The sequence below is a fragment of the Aythya marila genome (genome assembly GCF_965140915.1).
Source record: "Aythya marila genome assembly, chromosome: 23".
NCBI lineage: Eukaryota > Metazoa > Chordata > Aves > Anseriformes > Anatidae > Aythya > Aythya marila.
The window spans coordinates 3,136,825-3,160,033 of NC_139064.1; the positions used below are offsets into that span (position 1 = coordinate 3,136,825).

The 23,209-nt window shown below is 51.0% G+C and overlaps 1 protein-coding gene across 1 annotated transcript in view; it reads right to left on the reverse strand.

The window, feature by feature from the left end:
- Positions 1–22,940, reverse strand: part of GRIK4 (glutamate ionotropic receptor kainate type subunit 4) — a gene marked incomplete at its 3' end in the record, with an annotated part of 104,973 nt that extends 82,033 nt beyond the window's left edge. Inside the window, exon 1 of the mRNA XM_082778040.1 lies at positions 22,806–22,940. Coding sequence (XP_082634166.1) covers positions 22,806–22,887 — 82 coding nt within the window. The 5' untranslated portion in view covers positions 22,888–22,940. The remainder of the gene's footprint in view (positions 1–22,805) is intronic.
- Between the last annotated feature and the right edge of the window lie 269 nt (positions 22,941–23,209).

Genomic DNA, 23,209 nt, shown 5'->3' on the forward strand with positions numbered 1-23,209 from the left:
TCAGACTCCAGGTGGGTCAAGGACTGTGTTATACCCAGATGTAGTCTCCATCTCCCCAAAACCTCAAGGAGAGGGAGATAAGATCTAAGAGCATCTTGTCCTACCACCAACTGAGCAGCTTCCACCACGCCAGCACGGCAGCTCCGCTCTGGTTTCGGTCCAGGGTTCGTGCGCCAGCCCCGCCAAAAACACACTGAGGCATTTTTATCCCAAGGTTTTCTCCCCTCCCTCATGAAATGCTTTGATAGAAAACTTAAGACTAAAAATGGAACTTTCCATTTTCTGCTGCACCAGAAAAAAAAAAAATAATATACTAGTGCTCTCTTTCTGCATACATATGTTTGATGTCAAAAAGGCAGAGCAGGTCATTCTTAAAAAAGGCACTTCAAATACCAATACTCCCTGTCATCTCGGCTTTCCATCACAAAATGACAGTCTCCTACTTCAAAACAAGATCTAATGAAACCACATTTATCCCCATCTCACTGTAATCACATTAGACAGTTCGACCAATTTAACTTTATTGGTTTCTTAACTGTCTGAAAAAAAAAAAACAACACACAGAGACCAACCCTACGTGTCGCACTCCGCTCGAACAGCCACCTGCAGCAGCCTTTCAACAACAGCATCCAACGGTCAATAGAGCCTTCTGTTTGGCTTCAGACTTCCTGCTAACATCTCATTTTCCTTAAGAAATGCGTGCAGCTTCTCAACACATCGCATTTTGTTTAAGCAAAAACCTGCAGCATGCTCTCAGCCATCAGAGGCGCAACCGGTAATATTCTGAGGCTCGTCGGCGTGCGAATGCTCACCCGTGGGAGAGCCTGGGTGTGAACACGGATGAGAATATTGCTGTAAACTGCTACCCAGGCACCTACACCATGTGCCCGCTTCCCCCTACGGAGAGAGAGGGGGTGGGAGCGTTGCACACCTGGGGCAGAGGCTATTGCAATGCCAGGGATTCAATTTTGCAGTAATTTTTCATCCCTAAACGCCGCTTTGCAGCGGCACCCCAGCCAAATGCAATTAACCTTTGCAATGTGCCACCACTTTCTGCGAGCACAAGGCAGTGTTGCTCCCCGGGTCCCACCAGAGATTTCCATGAAGAAGCTGTAGGTGTCTCCCAGAGAAAGAAGAAGCTGGCCCTGCTCCAGGTAACAACAATTTGGAGACGAGACCAGCAACAGCCGACAGTTTATTCGTTGCCTCAGTGAAAACCTCAGCCAGATTCCTCTGAGCTCCCATCCCCTTCCCCTACTGCTGACATTTGTAGCAAAGGTGCTGACATGACATGTATTGAGGGCACCTGCAAGTGGCCACGGGAGACAACCTGTTCGATGGGGGACCAAACGTTCCTCGGTGCTCTGAGGGCCCTGGGGATGGGATGCCATCCCCTTGCACCCTCTGGGCATCATCGCGAAGTGGCAGCGACCTTGAGTTGTGCTCATCCAGGCCAAGCCCTGCAGTACCATCCCTCTTGTATCCTCCTCAGCCACCACAGTCTCCAACCAGCTGCAGAAAGCGACTCCCCAGCCCTAGAAGTACTTTTTCCTTTCCCCCCAGAGCCTTCCAACGTTGCCTGCAAACAGGTTACTGAAATAAACAAAAGCTCGAGGCAAAAGAGACAAGCAAACAGCAATGCTCCCCCTGCACGCTGCTGCCTGGGGCTGGGGAAGCAGCGAGATGCACGCTCCCCCTTCCAGCTGGAGATGCCACATCCTATTTTCTGTAGGGCTGGCTATTAGCAACATCATCTCCTACCTCCACAAACGTATTAGCCAAGACACACACTTGCAGACACCTCTTGCTCTTGATGGGGTGTTTGAACACATGCAACGCTGCGCAGCGGGCAAAAGCTAGCAGGGGAGGTGTTTCTAATTAGCCAGAACATGGAACGGGAAGCAGCGAGTGGCTGTGTTTTCATAGCACCAAATTAGGCTCATCAGGTTACCCGCTATGGGCACGATAATTTTTTAAGTGCTCCTTTGAGGCAGATAAAAGATAACAGAAATTATTTCAGCAAAGCACTTCAGGCTATTTGGCTAAAAGCAGCTTTTGTCTCTTCTGTGAGACAGAAGTCAAGTCGAGTTGGAAAGCAACCCCTGAATTCCCTCTTTCCCCAGACCTCAAGGCCATGGAGGCTCGAGCAGACCCCAAGGCCATGGGGGGCTTGGTCCACCATGCCCAATGCATTGTGCTGGCTCTTGGGAGCCCAAACTCCAGCACAAAAGCAAAGAGCAGCTTGGCAGCTCTCACTGCTCGCAACCACGCTGATGCAGAAGCCTCCCCAAGCATCCTTAACTCCACTGCTGGGGGAAGGAGGTGAGTCTGTGCCCTCAGCTCGCGCCGGTTCACTTCCAGATCAACAAGTGCACAAACCAGAGGTCACCAGCACAAATCTCTTGTCTCACAGAGACTCCAAGGGATGCCCCACGGGTCACGTTAAGCAGAGATTGCCAGGTCCCAGTTCCTAGTCGAATGCACCAATTCCTTGCCTGTACTCTCCAGGCAGAAAAAAAAAATAGTTGATGATAAAAGGTAGCTTGCTTTGCAACATTATGTATCTGTTTTCCTTTAATAAGACACACTGGCAGCAATTAGAAGACAAAGCCATTAGATGAAATTTGTTTAGTCAAATTAGTGACAAGCCTGCGTCAAAACACGGGCTCCCCGGGGCCCAGACCTCAGCAGAGGTTTTGAGGCCAGATGATTGATGGAGCTCCCAGCTCCCCGTCACTTTCACCAGGCTTTGGGCTGGCTCACTCGTGAGATGATCTCGGCTTCCCAAGGAGCAGAGCCTCCCTGCTGCTTTGTGGCCATCCTCTGGCAGAGCTGCCCGGGGCTGCTGCACCAGTAGGCACCACCACGTACCTGGTTTAAATGAGTGCTTGCATCTTGCACAGCCTGCAGCATCCTCCCAGCATCAGCACGCACTGCTAACACATGGCAACACGCAGGAAAAAGCCTTCCCCGTGGATCTGTCTCGCCAGGTACAGCTTTCAGTTCCTCTGAGCTAAGCAGATCCAAAAAATAAATAATAAAAAAAAAAGCCGTCTGAGGTGTTTCATCTCCTGAGGGCACCTTTCATCCCCGTAGGATTTCGGTGAGATCTGCGCTGGGTGTGCCCGCAGACGCAGCCACTCACCCAGCCTTCAGTCAGCTACAAAAGCAAGCGAGCACTCAACTTGCTGCACGCCTGAGGTATTTCAAAAGGATTTTGGTGAGGACCTCCAGTGCTTTGCTGTGCCCTGTTCTGAGAGGCTCCTGCACACTCCACTGCTCAGTGATACAGTGCCGCGCTCCCAGCTCCTGGGGTTAATTGGCCCTTTGCATCTCCGGGGCTGCTTCCTCCTTTAATAGCCAATTAGGCCTTATTAGCTACGTTGTCATTTACATCCGAGGCTCTCAGCAGCAGTCCTGAAGCTACAGCTTTACCCCGGTAACCCTTCTTGCAAGGCTGCATGGCCTTTTACATCGCAAGCTGACCGCTCTGCTTAGCTTGTGGCCTCGTTGCTGCGGCACCCCCCCTGGCTCAGAGCATGGCCATGGGGCACCCACCTGCAGGGAGCCCAAAGGGAAGACCCAAAGAAGCCCTGACCCAGCAGAAAGAGGCCAATTTGTTCTGTACAGCTCCTAATGGGCCTCAGCAGCCCTGCACGGGGACATGTATTAAGTGGGCCACTGTCTGCTCGTAGCCACCCGCCAGAACATGTTGACATAGCGCGGCACAGATCAATAGAAAGAGAGCTAGATAATGGCAATTGATTTTACCCATGTAATAAAGTTGTTGAGTCTCTGATTCACGCATTAGTAAGTGCTCATTTTATTGACCTGAAGGGCAACGGGACTGAGTTGTTGTGTTGTTTCCTTCCAAGCAGCAAGCATCATTTGCTAATGAGAGATGGCCTGGTTCCCTCCTCATTATCTCTCTGCTTCACCCTTCCCTTCTCTGCCTCGTCCAGCTGCTGCTGAAACCCACGGAGAGCTTGGCAATGACTGGCATTTCGACTGACAATGCTGGTCGCTCACGCTCTCACATCCCCACTCATCTCTTGCCACAGCAAGTTCCCAGCCCACCCACAGCAGGTCTCCCTCCCTGGACCAGACCCCAACTCCTTGCAGAAGCCCGATGCAAAGCCCTGACACTCAGTGCTTCTTCAGAAATTGGACCTATACAAACATCAGCTGCCTCCCTTCACCCTCTTTTTTTTTTTTTCTCCTTGAAAACACTCTGATCCACACTGCTTCAATGAGGCCAGAGCCAGATGCTATCCAAGATTCTTGCAAGAGTGATGAAAAGAGTCTGCTGCACTCCTGCTCAGTTGTCAAATTGGAAAGCAAGGAAAGGACTCGTGCCAGCTTCCAGCCTCTCTGTGCCTCAAATATTTACAAACCTGTAGAGCTGGCATCCTTCGGGTTAACAATTATTATTCAGATCACTCCTTTGGACTACAAGAGGCAAGACTTCACACTGTCTCTGGCAATAGTCAGGCATCCAGCATCTGGGAGGACACAGGGAGGAAGACATCAAAAAAAAAAACCTCCAGAGAAAAGAAAAGTCCTCGTCTCCCAGCACTAGCTAGGACAGTTCCTGCCTGTGCCTATCACCAAGCCTCATCTCCTGGGCTTTCAGCATCAAGGGTGCATCAGAAGACTTCTGGTTTGAAAAATAAGGCTGAAGAAAAGAGGTAGGGGAGATTGAATTAGAAAAGGACTTGCAATAAGGAAAGATTCAGAGGCATATCACGGATAACATTAGGCCAGGACATAACTCCTCCTAATGGAGTCTCAGCGAGGTTACTCTCACAGCACTACGTGTACATACAGAAAGATAAAGCCAGGCACCCACAACAATAAAAACAGATGTTGAAATTAGCAGGAATCCAAAGGAGGTTAATAAAATGCTGGAAAGAATTATGTGTCAACATCTACGTGGAGGCTGAAGGAGCGTAACATGCTATTCCTAGAAAAGCAGCAACTAAAACTGACACATGAGAGGGTAGAGAGATTGGGAGAGCAAGATAGCTCTGCCATAAAGCGCGAGAGAAAATCACTTAGAGATGAAGAAGATATTTAAGGATGGCATTAAACGGAAGAAATGAACATGAAACTATGGAAATGGGAGAAGGGTGTTTTTTCATGCGAGAAAAAAACAAACAAACGAACTTAGGTTTAAACTAATTCTGCTTCCCCAAAACCTGGGAGTGATTTCAAAGCAGCAGTTTCCAGTGCTCGCCTTGTGCAAAGACCTCCTCAAAATGCTTTGCTGATCAGTGTGCAATGGCCTGGGTGGCCCAGAGGAGTGCCTGTGGCTGCCGATGGAGCTGCAGCACGCACTGGCCGAGCTTTGGAGGGTTTCACCCCAACCTGGTCCCCCTGCCCCTTTGCCACCCCACGGCTGCTCCATCCCAGAGCTTTTTGCACGTGGACACCCCACACCTTGAACACACTGTCTGTGTGTGCTGCTCTCTGCCACGCTGGTGCACCGCCAGCTGCCTGCTGGCATCCCCCCCTGCTCCACGCATCCTTGGGATGCCCTCACTTCACTCCTGGTACCTCCTGGCAGGGAAGGCAATTTCATGCTCAGGCAGTGCTGCTTTCCATCCTCCGTGTGCGTGCACGCTCCCGGGCAATCACTACCAGATGCCCGGAGCACCAAAAGCTCCACACACGGACACCAGCGAGCAGCAGACAGCAACCTGCTCCCCCCTCCATGTGCTGCACCCAGCTGCTGGCACCTGCTTGGCCCCTTGCACCTGCCGACACGGTTCTGTGCTGCTGCAAGGTTTTGCTGCCTGCTGCTCGCAGCCCGGCGGATTTCGGCACCTCTCAGTCTTGAAGGACGGCGTACCAGACGGGGAGTTGGGAGTTGCAGGTGTTAATTTGAGAGCTTGCTACAGGCGATTCCTTTCATTTTCTCTGTGCCTCTGCTTCATATCTAGACCGTTAGAACAAATGTTACCGTCAAACCAGAAGTCCATCCAATAATTGGCACTAATAGCTTCCCAGCCTTCAGCTACTCTCAGGTTAGGAAACTTCTGAAAGCGATGTTGTTTATATATTTAATAACTCTTAAGTGCTTTTCTCTTCTCTCTGCTTGGCCAGAGCCTTAAAATGTATGGAAACTTTTTGTACTTGAAACATCCTTTGAGCTCAACGTGTCAATCACTGTTGAACAAAACCAGCATGGACTCATACAAGCATTTGGGTTGGAGAAAACCCACAAGATCACCAAATCCAACCATCACCTGACACTATGAGTCCACCACCAAACCACGTCCTTAAGCGCCACATCCACAGATCTTAAAAACCCCTGGAAATGGCAACTCCACCTTTGGACAGCCTGTTGCAATGCCTGTTCCTCCTGTGAAGAAATTCTTGCTGATACCCAGCTTAAACTCCCCAGGTGTCACAGCAGGAGACACGCAGAGCTAGTGATGCTCTCCACCTTGCCCATTCTGCTCACGATTTCCTTTCCTGTAAAGGCTTTGGTACAGACGTTGCCTCCCACTATAAATAACACTGTGCAGCAGTGGCACCGAGGGGGCTCCACCTCAGCTGGAAACTGTGGACATCACAATTTGGGGAAATTAGTGGAAAAAGGTTCTCAGTGCTCACTTGTACAGCATGGACACACACTCACCGTACACCTGGGGCTTGCTCGGGGCTTCTCTGGGCACAGGCTCCCTTCTGCACAGTGGCTGAGTCCAGCCCTGCCCAAAAGCTGCAGCCCCATTACCAGCTGATGAATTGTTTTCTGCTCTCCTGCTTGGCTCCAGATTGGGTTATCTGCGCGGAAACGTAATTTGTTTGCTGATATCAAAATGCTGCCACTCACCTGCGGGATTAACACCGTGACAAAATCGTTAGAAACCTGATGGAGCACCGGAGGCCTTCGGAGTTTGCAGAAAATTCATCCTTCAGCCTCATGAACGCCGGCTTCCCAGCAGCTACAGCAGCACCACCCCTGCTCCTCGGATCCCCCTGGACCAGCCAGAAACGCACGTGGATGTTTCAGGGCTCAGCTTTTAGACGAGCTCAAGGGCAAACACCTGAAGGTGGGGACAAGCGTGGGGGTTCAGCAGCAACACCCCAGCACTGCAGCCCTCCAAACCCCGGCGTGGCACGGGGAGCTGAATCCTACACCCTGGTTAACCAGCTCAGGGTGCTGCACCCTTCCCTGCCACTCTCCCTTCGCCTGTTTCCCCCGGGCACACTTCAGAGGAGACAAAACATCCCTCTTAGCTCTCTCCCTGCCAGTCACCGCTGCTGCATGACGCCATGCGCTGGCAGTGAGTCACCACTGCTCCTGGGGAAGAACGGGGAGAGAAGCGACCTTCCTTCCACTGATGCGCTGCCAAAACCCCCCCGCAACACAAGCTGTCTGCTCCGTGGCGCTGCCTTCCCCCCCCAGCAGGCTGCAGAGCGGCTCGCCACTGCCCTGCCAGCAAGGTGACACAATCAAATATTTTTTTTTTTTTTAATATTTTTTTCTCTCTCCAAACAGCACTCCGAGTCGCCGCCGAAATTTGCATTTCAATTTGAGTTCGTTCTCGCGCTTGAGATGAACTTCTGGAATACCTCGTGGTGTGTGGTTAAGGAGCGCGCTCCCTCGCCCCGGCTGCACACACGGGTGTATTTTTAGCCTTGATCCCTGCATTAGAGAAAAGTCACCCTTTTAAAAGAGCCGTTTTATTGCCAGGCGATATTAGCACAATGAAGAAAAGCGCTCCTAATTTTTATAAATTATCTCATCATCTGCAACTAATTAGCAGCTGCCGAAAGCTGGGAAATCACTCCTCGCCCCGGAGAGACTCGCTCCGAGCTACGGGGAGTTCAAACAACTCCTGATGGCCAAGGATTTCACGACAAGCCTCCAGCCAGACCCGGCACGGCTGTCCCAGGGGCTGTGCACCCTCAGCACCTCCGCCCCGGGATCTGGATGTGATGCAGCTTGGCCAGAAACTTTATTAGGATCCAATCTAATCAAGCTGCTGTGCCTCTCCATTCTCCTTCCCCTTGCTCCCAGGCGCTGGTGCCTCTGTCTGTGCCGCTGTAAATGTGTCTATAAAAGTAAAATGAGCAAGCAGCCAGCGGCTAAATGGCACTTAATCAGAAGAAAATGTATACCCTGGTGGATAGTAAACTGCTATTAAGTTGGGGGGGGGGAGAGAGAAGAAAATAATAAGCTATAAATGGACAACCAAATAAATCTCCTGCCATACCAAGTGAGAGCACATCTGGTTAGGTGCCACCTCCAATGAGTTGTGAGCAAAATATTTATTTGCCGCCAAGCACCTGGCAGCAGGAGAGGGAAGGGATTAGAGCCTGGAGAGCAGCGCTGCTTCCACTGCCTCCCTGCCCACCCTCGCAGGCAGGGGTATGCCAGCTACCTGCCCTCTGTGGATGCCCTAAAAGTCCCTTCTAAAAAATATCTGACCATCCAACAGGCCCCAGACACCACTGGCCAGGCTGCAGCACTGCCCACGGCTGGTGGGGCAGCTCCATCTCATCCTCTCTGCTGCTAGGACACAGATTTGAGGTTGAAAAACCATCTCCAAGAGGAGAGCCCCTCGGGCTCCATCCCTACCCCAAACCCCAAGGGGGTCAGCAAGGCAGCAGGCCATAAGGCTGAGCTACCAGAGACGCCGATGCCATAAATATGAAAGGACCTGCAGACCTCTGATCCTTTGGAGAGCCTTAATTTAATACAGAGCACTTCAGCATTAAGGGAAAATGGGATTTGGGACTAGGAAGTCCCCAAGGGAAGAACTCCTTGGAGAGGGACACCATTGCAAAGGGGATTATCATCATAATCACAAGATTAGTCGAATAATCCCAGCCTAAAAGAGAGTTTCTGTCTTCTGCAGGATGCTCAGCATCCTCCAGCTTTCATGGAAACGCAGTGCGGAGCAGGATCAGCTTGACTTTGAGGAATGATATGAGGGAAAGGAGGACCTGCTGCAGCAATTTCTGTGCCTCACAGTCCCATTCAAATTGCTCAGTGCATTTCTGCTTTGCTGAGTGGAGGTGGCTGCTCACCTGCTCAGCTCCTGCCTCCCTATGGTGCCAATACAGCACACGTGCACTGGCTTTTCTATCCCCCACTGCTACAGACTGAGGGTTTTGCTGTTGGTTCCCCTTTTAACTGATTTAACGCAGGAAAGGGGTTCAGGGCTCCCACAAATGGCAAAGCCAAGCAATCCCGTCTCACCAAACCAAAAGACAACGTGACAGGGTAAACAAAATAATCCTCCTCTACTAATCACCTGCCTTTTCTAATGCAGCTCTTGCACAAAGTAAGGAAGTAATTATGTGCTATTCCCCACCATAGGTCAGGGAGCACATTAGCGAGCTGAGACTAAAATCCAAATCATGGTGTGTCATGCCCGGGCCTATTAAAATAAAAAAATAATAATAAAAAAATTAAAAAAAAAAAGCCAACAAAGAGCACAGCTCTGTCCCCTAGCGCAGCGGTCAGCCCCTGCTGCTCCCCAGGAGAAAAACTCTTCTGCACAACAAGAAATCTGCTCAGCTTCAGCACTCACACCTTAATTTCCCAGCTAGAAAAATACATATAAACAATGTTAGCTTTTCATATATATTTCCAAATGCTCAGCTTTCAACTTAATACCTTTAGATTTATTAGCTAGGCAAAGATTTTCTGTAACGGCAAAGACTGTGTTTCATATTGCGTCTGGAAGTGGCTAAATGTTGCAGCCAGCCCAAAGGTCTCTGAACTGAGCTGTGCACTTGGCTGAAGTCTGTTGCCAGAATCAGAAAGGAAAGAAAAGAGAGGTGCAAGAAAAAGCAATGCCTGAATTTAATTCCACCGCATTTTCCATTTATGCACCTGAAATCAAACTCCATCCCCTCAGCAGCACTGCACCACCAGGAAGAATGCTTGGGGTGGCTAGGAGCTCTGGTCAGGAAGCACTGGAGAGCCTGCTTGACTCCACTCTGGTAAAGAGATGTATAAAACCAGGAGAGGAGAGAATATCCTGAGCATTGAGAGTGAACCACCGTGAACTATCACGTTGCACAGCGGAGTCTGTGCTCCTGCACCTCCCAGGAGAGCAGCAAAGTTTAGCCCTGGAAAGCTGCACTTACCGCGTGGCTGCGGGTGTGCTGCCCCCACTGCCCGCAGATTCCTCTCCCTTTAGGCTGGCAATAAAATAAAATAAAATAAAATAAAATAAAATAAAATAAAATAAAATAAAATAAAATAAAATAAAATAAAATAAAATAAAATAAAATAAAATAAAATAAAATAAAATCACAAGGCAAGCAGACAGCAACCTGTTGCGCCACTCCCTGCAGGTGCTGGCCGTAGCTCCGGCAGCTCACAGAGAGCCAGTTCTGCCTTTTCCAGCATGAATAATGCTGGACTGTTTCCAGGTGGAGAGGTGGGGGACAGCAAAGAATAGAGCCAGGACATTCACAATGAAAGTGTGCAGCTATGTTCAGGAAATGACTGTTTTTCAATAGGGCTTTGGGTGTTAGTCACTCCAATGCTCTTTCCAGCATTTCTGCTGGAGGTTTGCTTTGGTTTAGTTGATATTTGTTCTCAGTTTTACCTTCCTGGGTTAGAAAGCATCCATGCTCCACACTAGAGGTGCCCCCTAAGCCAAGGCACCAGACCTTTGGGAGGTTCATTGCTTCCCTAGGTGTTGGGGCACGTCTGTCAAAGCACACCTGGTGGCACGACCTTCTGCTCAGAGACTCTCTGCATTGCTAGCTACTGCCTGAAGCTGCTCCCTGCATCCTCACAATAAAAACATTCCTCCCAGGACAACAAACAGCCCCCCATCCTTTGCGGTTTGCCACCAAAACCCACAGGACCCAGGCCACGAGGAGAAGAGAAAGCAGCAGAGGGGCCATGAGCAGCTCAAAGCCATCCCTGGTGATGCACAACTGCCCCTGCAGCCCCGTCCCCATCACCTTGCAGAGCTGGGGGCTGAAAGCATCTGCCGAGAGACCTCCGTGCGAGAGGCTGGCTGCCAAAAAAGCTCCCGAGGACCGTGAGCACTGGAGCTGGCTGAGATGACCGAGGAGAGGCTGTGACTTGCTGAGCAGTGACTGCTCCTCCAGAGCTATTATAGACTATCAAGTAAATGAGACATGTTATAGGGGGGAAAAAAAACAGTAAGGAGGCTGTATTTACACAGGAGCCTGTAATGACTCCATCGCGGTGTCAGCTTCACATGCTTGACAAGACAGACACGGGCCAACCTCAAGCCTCCTGCCTTCATTTCATTTCCTTTTCATAAAGCCAAGCACAGTGGCCGCAGATGATTTTTTCTCTCTCCTTTTTCTACCCGGACTTACCTGGTGATGCCCTGATATCTCCGAAGCACAGGGCGAGGCTGGGGTTGTCTCCACATCACCCTAAAAACACCCCCTGCAGCTCCGGGCAGCAGCAGAGCCCCAGAGGACCAGCGGGGTCAGCAGCAGGGCCGAGGTGTGCAGCACCTTCATGCTCACACCCCGTGTTCCTGCTTCGTTTCTCAGAGCTGTTTGCACCTTCTCCCTCCAGCAGGACGCACAGCATCTGGCAGGATGCTGTTTCCAATTTATTTTGGTTGTCACTGCCCTTTGTGCTTACAGTTTACGGCTCTTTTTCTATCACCTGCAGAGAGCTTGCAAAGCCCAGGGATGAAAGAAACACGGCCATGCAGCTTGCTGCAGGTACCAGAGGCAGGGAGGATGGCCCCAAGAGGAGCTGCTGCTCTCCTGCCCCAAATATGCACAGTGAAGCAATCAGAGAAAAACTTCCCCTAGCGACTCAGGGGTTCTGGGCACCAATTCCCAAGGAAACAGTTGTAGCTGTGTCCCCCCAGTACAATTTGTGATGCGCTCAGGACACCTTACATCCCCTTCTCGAAGCCTGGCTGCGTGTTGCTGAGCTGTGCACACCCCGTCTCCTCCATTCATTTTGTTCCCAGTATCAACAATTCCACCAGCAGCGTTTGCAGGGCTGTTGGGACCGAAAACACACAGAAATAGAAAACAGTAACCTAGAGACGGGGAAGGGAGGGAGTTCAAAGAGCTTCCCTGCTAAATGACAACCCAAAGCTGCCTGCAAATAAAGCTCTGGAGCTCATCAAGTAACTCTGACCACTGAGGGTGCTTAATAAAGATTACTTCGCTATAGCTCCGCTTGCCTGAGGCATCATTTGTTTCTAATGAGATGCTCCATGGGATTTAAACGCATGAAAGAAGAGGCTTTTCAGCCACTGTGATGATCACAAGCTTTCTGCTCCAAAACCCAAGTGCTCAGCCCCATGTCCTACCCTAGCAAAGCTCCTCAGCCATGCCAAGCTGGACAAGGCAGTGTTTGGTGCCAGGGGAAGCCACTGCAGCCCCACCGAGCCCCTAAAGCCCAGCACCAGCTCCTGCAACAAACCCGCACAGCTGGGGAGGCTCTGGCATGGGTTAGCTAAGACTTTGCACAAATACTGCAATATTTTGGTACCAACTCAACTGTTCTTTTGCTTTGTGCTGTGTGATCACCCAGATCATTTTCCTGGGCACACTCAGAAATGGGAAGTACTTCTTCCCACCGTACCAGGGCCCCAATGAAAGGAGCATGCCAAAAAAAATTCCACATGCGACCGAAATGGGTAGAACCACAGCAGAGAATAAATGCTAAAGGTTCGCAACTTGCCAAGCTGTGCAAGGGACACGGAACAAAATGTTCTGAAGTGCAGGAGCCAAATGACAGAGCAGACTTTTGCCGCTGGTCAAATGGGAAGATGCACAGGGCAGCTGGGTACGGCCAGAAAACAACTCCGCAGTGGCAGGAGAGCAGCAAGAATGATTAGGGGCATCCTGCCATGGTAAAATTAAATGCTTGTGAATCAAACCTGGTACAAGGTGGATGCCGTCAAATGTGTTTTTGGACACCACGGAGGGTGCACACATATTCAGAAGCACAAGTCCTGTAGGATGCTGATGACTGGGAAACTCTTTAGCAGCGAGATGGGACAGCTGACTATATCACTATATCTTTTGGGCACAGGTTGGTGCATTTTTTGTCTTGCCAAGCAGAAGAGCCACAAACTGGAGCTGGGAATGGGTTGGAATCTGTAACCAATGTAGACATCCTCATACAAATCTAACCTGACACTATGCTGTGACTTTTCCGACTTCGTTACCCTTAGGCTTGGCAAGAAGATCACAGAAGTCTTAAGCTCATGGGGGATGAGCCTAGGGCTAGATCTTCGGTATTCAGCCTGGCCTGCACCTCTGCAACATGAAACCAGGACTCGTTGCAGAGGACACGGCACATACTGATCAGCCCTGCTGTCTACACCATGCCAGAGCACAGGGCTGGAACTGAAAACCCCTCAGCCAGAGACAAAATAAGGGTGCCCAGAGCCCCTTCCCTGCTGCCCCAGCCCTAAAATTGCTTGAAAATTCTTGGATTTTCCAAGTACAGAACAAGCAATATTGTGAAACCCCACAGTTAGATGGCAGAGAGTAAAAACCCCTTTGTACCTCTCCCCCAGCCTGCTGTAAGGCACAAGGCTCAGGTCTCATCTGCAGCAGCAAAAGTCAGAGTCCCACGGAGCTGCGAGCTGACTGCTCAGGCTAAGGTCAGGTCCTTCCCTCCGTGGGCGGTTTTAGAAGCATCTGGAGCAATTATGCTTTCGTGACTGCCGCTGGAGAGAGAGATGGGTCAGAAACACGTGCGGTGACAGGTGACATCTGCATTAAGTCAGGTGGGCAGCTAAAGTTAGCTAGAAGCACCTGGTTGCTCTCCTGCAACAGATCCGCTCTTGCAGAAGCAGATAATCAGGGCCCATTAATAATTACTAGGCTCTCTTCATAATGAAATTGCAGCCCTCAAGATTTCCTGTGCTCTTTTCCCCTCCTCCTGCATCCAGCCAGGTTTCCTTCCCTTGCAGCACTCCCTCCCAGAGCCCTGGGGGGGGGGCTGACCACATTTATTCAGCACGACGTGCTAGGAAAGCCACGCAGGGACACACGGTACCCAGAGAAGGTATCGCCTAACCAGCCTCCTATCGAGCCAGCAAAAGAAGTGCCCAAGCTTGAGCAAAGATCAAACCACTTACCGAGCAGTCAGCAAGGTCTTCACAAAGCACAAAGCACTCGCGGGCAAACCATCACCTCCCCTCGACTCTCGTGGCTCTTGGAGGATGGAGGCGCAGCCCATCCTTCCCTTCATGCACGTACCCCATAGGCTAAGCTTTTCCTCCAAAAGCCCTACAGCACATTAAAACTCAGTTTATTAAATAAGGCAGTGCTCTAACAAGGGTAATCCACAGATAATTTCACTCATTTAAACCCTGTTTCATCTCTACCAAGTAGACTTATTTCCATTTAACAATCTTAATTCTTTTAACACTTTCCGGCTCCCAAATTGGCTTCGACAGCAGAATTGACATTCAGCCATCATTTTCACATCAAGTTCCATTTAGCCTCTCCAAATCCCTACAGCATCTGGAGGTGCAAGAGGAATTCATTAGCGGTGTCTTTGGGAAAACGAGCCATCCCTCCCTGCAGCCTCCTTCCAGCCACCGGCCTCGCTTGGCAGGGCTTGAGGCAGAGCTGGCACTTGTCAGGCTAAGCTGCTCCTCCACGGCAGATGCCCCCTGATGCTCTTTTCCATCTCCCTGCTCAGGTCCCCTCCGTGCCGACACACCAGCATCTGCCTTCTTTGCTTCTCTGCCCAGGACTGCGCTTTTATCTACGGGCCACAGAGCGAAAACCTTGCAGCCTGTGCCCTGCTCGCTCCCTGCTTCCCTCGTGGCCCAGGGCTGCATTTTCCCCCTGTAGGGAGGTCTCTGCTGGCTCGCAGAGCCCCTTCGCTCCCAGCCTGCTCCCCCTGGCAGGAGCCTGCGCCCCCAGACCTCTTGTGGAGAGGGAGCTGAATGCTCCTGGGGGCAGCGTGGGGCTCTAGGGAATGGTGCTGCTCTTGATGTGACTTCACTCTCCTGGACCTTCCCAGCAACAAAAAAAATCCAGGCTGAGGACACCCATCCCTCCTGCTTTAGGTAGGAATTATGCCCCGAGTGCTCTCCCCTCGTCTCCCACACCCACTCTGCTTCTCCAGCCCTCTAGCACAGCCCGCGGCTCCGTGCTTTCCATAGGAAACATCCTACAGAAAAGCAAAACTCCTTCTTTCAAGGTCTTCCATCCCTTTTCCTGAGCTCTTTCTCCTAGCCCTCAGCCAGTAGCTTCAGTCCCAGCCTGGTGAGGTCCTGGTGAGGGAGGGCAGGAGGAGGAGGAGCACAAAGGCAGGAGGCAGGCTGCGTGGGGAAGGGCAGGATCAGTCCCAGCTGCTCCATCCATCAGCAGGTTGCTCTCCACCTCGGGTCTTGGGGCTTTTTCAAACGCTAGAGGTTCAAAACACCTGGATATCAAGAGCTTCTGAACGTAAGCCAGGACAATTTGGGCTTTTAGCCTTACAGGCTGTGCTTATCTTGCACGGAGCCACGAGCAATTAGCTGCAGAGGGGGCACTTGAGATAAACGCCCTCCTTTTGGGTCAAAAGCATCCTTTCTGGGAAGGTTGCCCGACAGCCCTGCAGTGCCTTACACCTGCAGGAGGGCTTTAACACCTCACCCAGCTGCCTGCTGCACACGCTGCGCCCAGGAGAGCTGCTCCCTGAGCCTGCAGCCCTGCAGGGCAAGGACAAGTGGACTTGCCAAGAGCTACCCAGCAGGAGAAGGAGGAATAAACCTCGGAGCACAAGGCATCACGCTTCAAACAGAAGGAAACCCCACCTTACACTCGCAGTATGGGGACCTCGCTCTGCTCCAACAGGCTGTTACAAGCTGCCTTTGTCCTCCCATCTGCCACCCTGCAGCTTGCCTTCTCAGGAAGGTTGGAACAGCTCGTGAGCAATGACTTCAGCTTCAGCTCAGCTCACCTTCAGGAACTTGGGCTGCTGCCTCAAGCTGCAAGGCTATCCTCCACCTCACGTCCTGAAAACACCTTTAAAATCATGCCCCAGCCACTGGGGACGTGCACCTGAGGATGAGCAACCACATCCTTCAGCCCCAGGTGCCCCAGCCTCAGCCTTGCAGCAGAAGCTGCATCTCAGAGCGAGGGCTTGCTTACCCTGTGCGATTATTCCAGCTTTGTAACTCAGCACAGCTCTTGTCCACATCCTGCTCAATTCAGGTGGTGCTTTAAATGCAAGGTAATTGGTCCACAGGGAGGAACAAATTTAAAGCTCAAAGTATTGCTGACGCCGGCGCTGAGTTTTCAGGTGCTCTGAGCTGCCAAGACAGCTGCTCTCCATCAAATGAGCGTGGCTTTGCAGTGTGATGGTGCTGGCTCCAGCGAGGGGCTGCTAGGGACATTTAATTCTGCTTTATTCTATCATGAAGTCAAGCTCACCCCAGAGCACGTGAAATCCATTCTTCCTCAACTGGCCACAGGCAAAGCCGAGGGTGAGGCACTGGGCAGTGGGAATCGGTAACACGGAGCGGTGCCCGAGCCTATCTCAAGGAGCTTTCTGCAGAAAATCCAGCTTTGCCGAGTTTGGCTCCGAGCTGGAATTAATTTTGGCAGCTGTTTAGGCAGGGAACCAAGCATCTTTCATTCATGTAATTGACTTTTTTATTCACATATATATATATATATGAAAAAATAATGAAAGGCATGACAGAGTAGCTCTTGCTATTACTAGCTTTCACTCTATGAAAGAAAAAGATCCCTGGTAAAAATGTCTGAGTGGCTAAACATTCAAAGTGCTGCCCAGGGGCTGGGGCGGTATTTAGACAGAAAGCAGGCTGTGTGGCTCTCAGATCCCCATCCTTGGCTCGGGGACACTCCTCAGCATCCAGGAGCAAAAAGCAGACCCCTAGAGCAGAGCTCTGTACACGCACCTCTCTGTGTCCATCCTCAGCCACAGAAGCATGCCTGGAAGAGTGATGCCGGACATTTACAGCCATCAGCCTCTCTTCTCTAGCAAATTTTCCACTTCCTGCTGAATTAGCAGCTGCAGCATGGCCAGGCAGCTTCCCAGCCCCGAGATCTATACCTGTGCAATGTGCGTGTGGATGTAATAATGAATCAAAACAAGGCTCGGGGCCTCTCGGGGTGTGCAACGTAGCCTGGCTCTCCGGCACTAGGAGCAGATCAGGGAAGATAATTCCTCCACGGAGGTGCAAACACACCAGGAGATGCTCCGTTTCACCGAGTCCATGCCTCCTTTCACGCCGTGCCCTGTAGCATCGATCCGAGATATAAATCTGCTTATGATTCATTATTCATATTATCAACAGGGCTGGATTCCTTAGCCGTAGAGCAGCAGCTCGTTGTGTTTCGTGTGGCAAAGGCACAGCCTGCAGACAGACAGACAGACACCCCTTACACCTGCCTCCCAGGCAGGGGACATCTGGGGACAAGCGTGAGGATTTGTAGCCAACAAATTGTTCCAAGGGCCTGGCATCTCCACGGGTGATTTTTTTTCTAAATAAGGATTTATGCACGGAACTCAGAAAACATAAATAAAATATCACTCTCCTGGAAGAATAACGAAAACAAAATTAAAAGGGCAAATAGTTAACAAATTGATATTGTATTTCTCTCTCCCTCTCCCCACTTGGTAGCAAATGACAAATAACTACCGATCTACTTCACCTAAATGAACTTAACCGGGCCTTTTTAATATTGGGGGAAATTAAACATTTATAATGGCTCAGCCAGACAAATTTAGCAAGTCATGCATCAACAAAGACGTGGATACGGCTCCTCCTGCCTGATTCTCTATTTCTTTAAGCACTCAGATTCTAGGAAAGTCCTGTGAAAGCCTTTTAAAAAAAATAAAATCAATAGAGGGTGAACCCTACACATGAGTGCTCGGATGAGCCCAGCGAAGTAGAAATGGAGCAGGGGAAGGAAATTCAGGGACCCATAGCACAGGGCTCAGACACTGGGGCTGCTGGTGGCCACATCCAGGAGGGTCCCTGGGAGATGGGCAACCTCGGGGCACCTCCAGCAAGCCTCAAACTGGGGCTCCTGAGGACTGGGACCCCGACACATGTTTGTTTAAGCAGCTCCCCCCACCTAAATGTCACCCAGCTGCAGCACAGCCTCCCTCCTACCAGCGCAGCGTGGGCACAGCTCTCAGTTCTCCAAATTAAATTATTCTGAAGCCTTTAAAAACAATCGGTCTGTGCACAGAGAAGCTGGATAATCGCACGTGTCTCGGTGACCTGCTGCCTTCCCAGCCCGGTGCTTCCCCTCCTGTACCCAGCAGACAACTGACCGGAGGAGAGGAGGCACCCAGCCCCTGCCAGCAGCTTTGTTTTATGAAACACTCATCATAATTACCAGCAGAAAGGTTTTCCAGCAACAGCACCACCACGTGAGCCCCAGCCGTCGTCTCCCTGCTTTCAGCTGATGGCAGCAGCCTGGCTGCTGGGTTCAAAGCCAGGGTAAGGCCATTTCTCTGCCGGGGAACGGCAAATTGGTGAGCAGCAGTTTATTGCACTCGCATCGCTATCATCCACAAAGGGCTGCGATCTGCCAGAAGGCAGCGTTGCATACGGAAAGGAGACGCTGCTCTGCCTCCCAGCACGGGCAAGGGGAGCCTCAAGCTGGCACCAGCCAACCTGCCACGGCACCTCGGCTCTCCCTGCCTGCCCTAAGAGACCCGGGCACGTCCCCCCCGTCCCTCAGCACAACCCTGGCAGCCTTTCTGCCTGTCCCCGAGTAGAATCACACCGTGCAGCTCCCCAAACAAGCAGCTTGGGATCATTAGCAGCTTGGGAGGCTAATCCCAGGAACATTTTCCTGACATTACAGTTCCAGCAGCAGAGCAGGTGTAGGAGACTCACAGCCCTTTTGGAACTCCAGATTTTGGGAACCGTGCCTAGAAACAAGGACAAACGTCCCAGGCTGGCTCTCCTGGTCCCACCCCATGGCCACTTTGGACTCTTGGAGACTTCTCTGGTGGACAAAGCCCTACCACGAGCCCTGGGCCAGCCACGCAAACTGCTCCACTGATCAAATTGTGGATGCATTAAGTATGGGGTAGACGAACCCTACGTTTCACCACACAAAACACCCTTAATGCTGGGGCTCAATGCTTCTGTGGGATGTTTGTGAAGCTGGGAGGGATTTGGGCAGGCAGATGGAGGCAATTACTGAAAGGAGCACTTCAGGGGCTGACAGCCTTGCAAGGAGTTTGTCCGTGGACAATGTGGCAGGGATGCTGAGCCTACGGCTAGTTAGGGCAGTGCTGTGAATAAATCACAACTTGGGCTTGTGTATGAATGTTAAATGAGTGCCCAATGAATCTTGCACCCAATGAATCTCACAAGAGAATACCAATTTAGGGCCCTGACAGCCTGCTCTGTAAGACCAAGTAAATAACTTAGTAAATAACTCAAGTAAATTTACAGTTTTGAGTAACGAGTCAACAAACAGAAAACAAAACCAGGATTACTTCTCGGGACGGGACAAGCTGCAGGAAGCTGGAGGAGATGCTGGCCCAGAGCGTGCTGCATCTGCCATCCCTGCCTGCCAGTGGGGCGGGCAGGAGGGAGCTGATGTTTTCTGTGCTTTTGGGGTAGAAAAACACAAGAACGATTGCAAGGGCAAGCACCAACTAGCAGGTTTCACTCCCAGGACGTTTTGGTAGCATGTGTACGAGCCCTTTCAAAGGCCACCACATGTCTTGAGGCGCTCCCTACACATCTCCTGGAGCGTTTGAAAGTGTTTGAGAATATGCCCAGTCCTGCCTGCTTCTTCATCCCCTGATCTCAATCAATATTTGAGCATCTATGGAGAGAAAACCTCACTGACATGGACCAGGAGAGCTGACTGATAAACAAGAGGCTCTTTGAAAAGAGGAGCTATCGTGGATGGAGCATGCAGGTCCGTGTTTTTCCCCACAAAGGTCTCCCAGACAACATGATTTAGGAGACTTTCTCTAGGATGGGATCAGAAGGGAACGCAGAGTTTAAGCCTGGAGAAAAATGCTGAAAAAAAAAAGGCCCAAACCAGTGGTATTTCCTGTGTAGTGAGGAGAGAAAAAGAACAGTAACAGCTCCAGGTGTACAGGAGGCTACAAGCTGTGCCTGTGCACAGCAAGGCTGCGAGGAAGGTCACCCACAGCCCATGTTCTGCTCACTGCTTTGCACAGACGATGCCTCTGAAGCTCCCTGCAATGCAACACGCAGCAGGTCCTGCCCACGCCAGCAAAGCAACACGGCCCTTCCTCAGCGTGTACTCGAAGCAATCCACTACCAGAAACTCCACCGAGAGGTGTCAGGGCCAAGAGCCACCTGAAACCCCAGGAAAGCAGCCGCAGGGGGGCTCAGAGCTCGGTGTAAAAGCCGAGTGCCCCTGGCTCAGCACCATCCTGCCTCCTTCCAGCCGTGCCCAGCAGCAATCACCTCTCCAGCCACCTGGGGAGGAACCAGGGCAGGGCACTGCCTGCGTTCACCTCACACACTGATCATAAAACTACGCCTTTCAGGGGTCCATTACCAGATGGCCCTCAGAATTATTCTGAATGTTAGCTTGCGTTTTCTTTGAATATTCAAAGGCTCGTGCTGGTCTGTTTCCCTTCGCGATGCAGCGCATTGATTTATGTCACTAGATACCGTATCCCCCTGCCTTGCCAAAAGCATGCTTTGGGGAATGATTTCAGGGCTGCCAGTAATATTTTTCTCTCCTTTTATGCTGTGCTTTATTTTTTATTAACTTTTTGGCTGGATATATTTTTAAAATAAAGCTGTGTCTCGGAAGAGACAAAACCAAAACCCCAAACCCCTCCTCAGCTCTTCGCCCATCTGCTTCAGACTCCATTTTCAGAGAAGTTGCTTTAGACTTAAGTGGGGGGGATTCACTGGGTCCCAAACCCCTAGAGTCACTCCTTAAGAAGCTGTTTCTCCTTCATGAGCTCACCCAAGGTCAGGAGTGCTGGCATCCCACTCCCAGGAGGTGGCAGGTACCTGGAGACCCCCGGACCTTGACCGCAGGGTCTCTGGCCACTCCAAAATTTAACACCACCTGGCACAAAAGCCATGACCTTTGGTGCATTTTAGAAGGTTCAGAGTTGCTCCTTCCCATTCCTACCACAACATTACTCCTTCTGCTGAAATCCTGAGTTCTCCACTCCCTCTGCAGCACCCAAATGCAAATTCTTCAGTCCTAGGAGGGTTCCACAGGCTAAGGAAATCCAGTGTCTGTATCACGGACAGTGCTGTAATTTTAAGAGCAACGATTTCTGGAGCAGCTCCATTATTTTTGCCAAGAAAAGTCAAAAGCACAGAACTCCTAAATGCACAATGATTTTAAAACTGGAGAGACGGGTCCAAGGGAGCGTGACCGCAGTGTGAGGGAGTGCAGAGCCACCAGCAGAGCTGTCTCTGGGATGAAGACCAAAGCACCAGAGATTTGCTGCAGCCCTGGGCCTCTGCAGGCACACGATGCTGACGGGGAGAGGCTCACATTTACCCAGCGTGTTTGTGCTGTTCTCCACCCTGCATCCCTGCTAAGTACAACTTGGACACATGAATGATACCCAAGAGTCATTTATACTAGGGATGTGACTCAAAACCCCAGCAAAGCATCAAAATCTCCTTTACCAGTAGCAGCTACCAGGTCCAGAAGGCAAAACCAGCACCTGGAAGAGACGGAGGGAGGAGCACTTCCTACCACCACTGCAGCTTCTTGTGGGTTGTGTCCCAAACACTGAGACCCCAACTTCATCTCACCTGCCCCCAGAGATGAGCAGGGACTTGGCCTCACTGTGGCCATCATCGAATTCACCAGGAGGTCCCTGAGCATGCACAAACTGAGCCACGGCAGGCACGTAACCCATCCATCACCATCCCCATCCCCTGCCTCAAGTGGAGGATCTGCCCATCGATGTGAAATGCAGCCCGCGGAGCAGAGATGGTCCTGCACAAGTGCTCCACATGAATCAGGGATGCCGGGGCCATAAACCACCCCGGCTCCTGCCAGCACTCACCCTCCCTCGCTGTATTTCTGAGCTGCTCCATGCTCTGCTGGCAAAGGGGAGAAGTAATTTTATTTCAAGTGTCACCTGTGAAAGTTGCAAATGGGGACGGGAATAGATTAGCTTATCTGCAACAAATAGTTAATAAAAACAGCTAGTGGCTCCAGAGAGAACAGGCAGGAGAAGCAGTTTGCTTTGCAAACAGCAGAGCACGGTGTCAGTGCTGTGAAGCAAGTTTCATTACAAGGTTTCCAGATGCATTTCTTTTCCCTAATCCACACAGGCAGGGAGTGAAGACGATGGTGCCTCTTCCTGAACACTTTTTAATAAAGCCCAGAGGAGAACAAATGCGAGGACTCTCTTACAAACAGAGCATTTTGGAGTTATTAATGTTCTCGTGACACTTTCAGTTTGGGCTCAAACACTCCTTGCTCATCAACATGGGGACAAATAAATCTGCAACAGAAAACCATTCCCTTCTGCTTGGAGCTTAGGAGAGCATCAAGGGGGGGATACAGGGTGGGGGAAAGAGCCTCATCCCTCAGTGTCTCCTCGAGGAGTGACTTTCACTTCACATTTATACAGAGAGCGATTCCCATCAGGGAGCATTACCACCGTAAAAATCGATGCAGATGCGTACGCTCGCCGTACACCGCACTGCATTTACAAGACGGGGACCACATTTCAAGAAGGCAGGCACGAGGCCGGAGATCTGCAAGCGACCCAGCCCCATCTGAGCCACGACCACGACCACCAGCAGCCCAAAAACCACAGGGGCAGAGCCTTCTCCGAGCACGCCTACGCGGAGCGGTCCGAGCAGCCAGAGGAAGGTCGCAGCGAGCTTTGTACTCACCGATCCTCAGGGAGTGGGGGCTGGCAGCGATCCTCATCAGCCACAGCAGAAGGAGCACCAGAGGCGCCAAGACACGGGGCATCTTCTATAAATCCTCATGGAGCCCTTCGGTGGTCTGGGCATGACATAACTCTGCGGAGAGAGCACACACCGTGAGCACCCCGGCTCTCCAAGCAGCGACTCAGCACGATGACACTGCTCGGAGCGTGCCAAGGCAGGGGGACAAAGAGTCTATTTACCAGAGGAGGAGGAAGCTATTTACAGACTATGAATTATTCAGGAATTCGAGTCAAACTGGGCGAAGAGCTTCTAACAAAATATGGAAAAGAAACCCAAGGAAAAGTCCAAATATTTCATCTTGGCATTTTTAGAGTTTCCACAAAAACAAGTGGAAATCAATATTG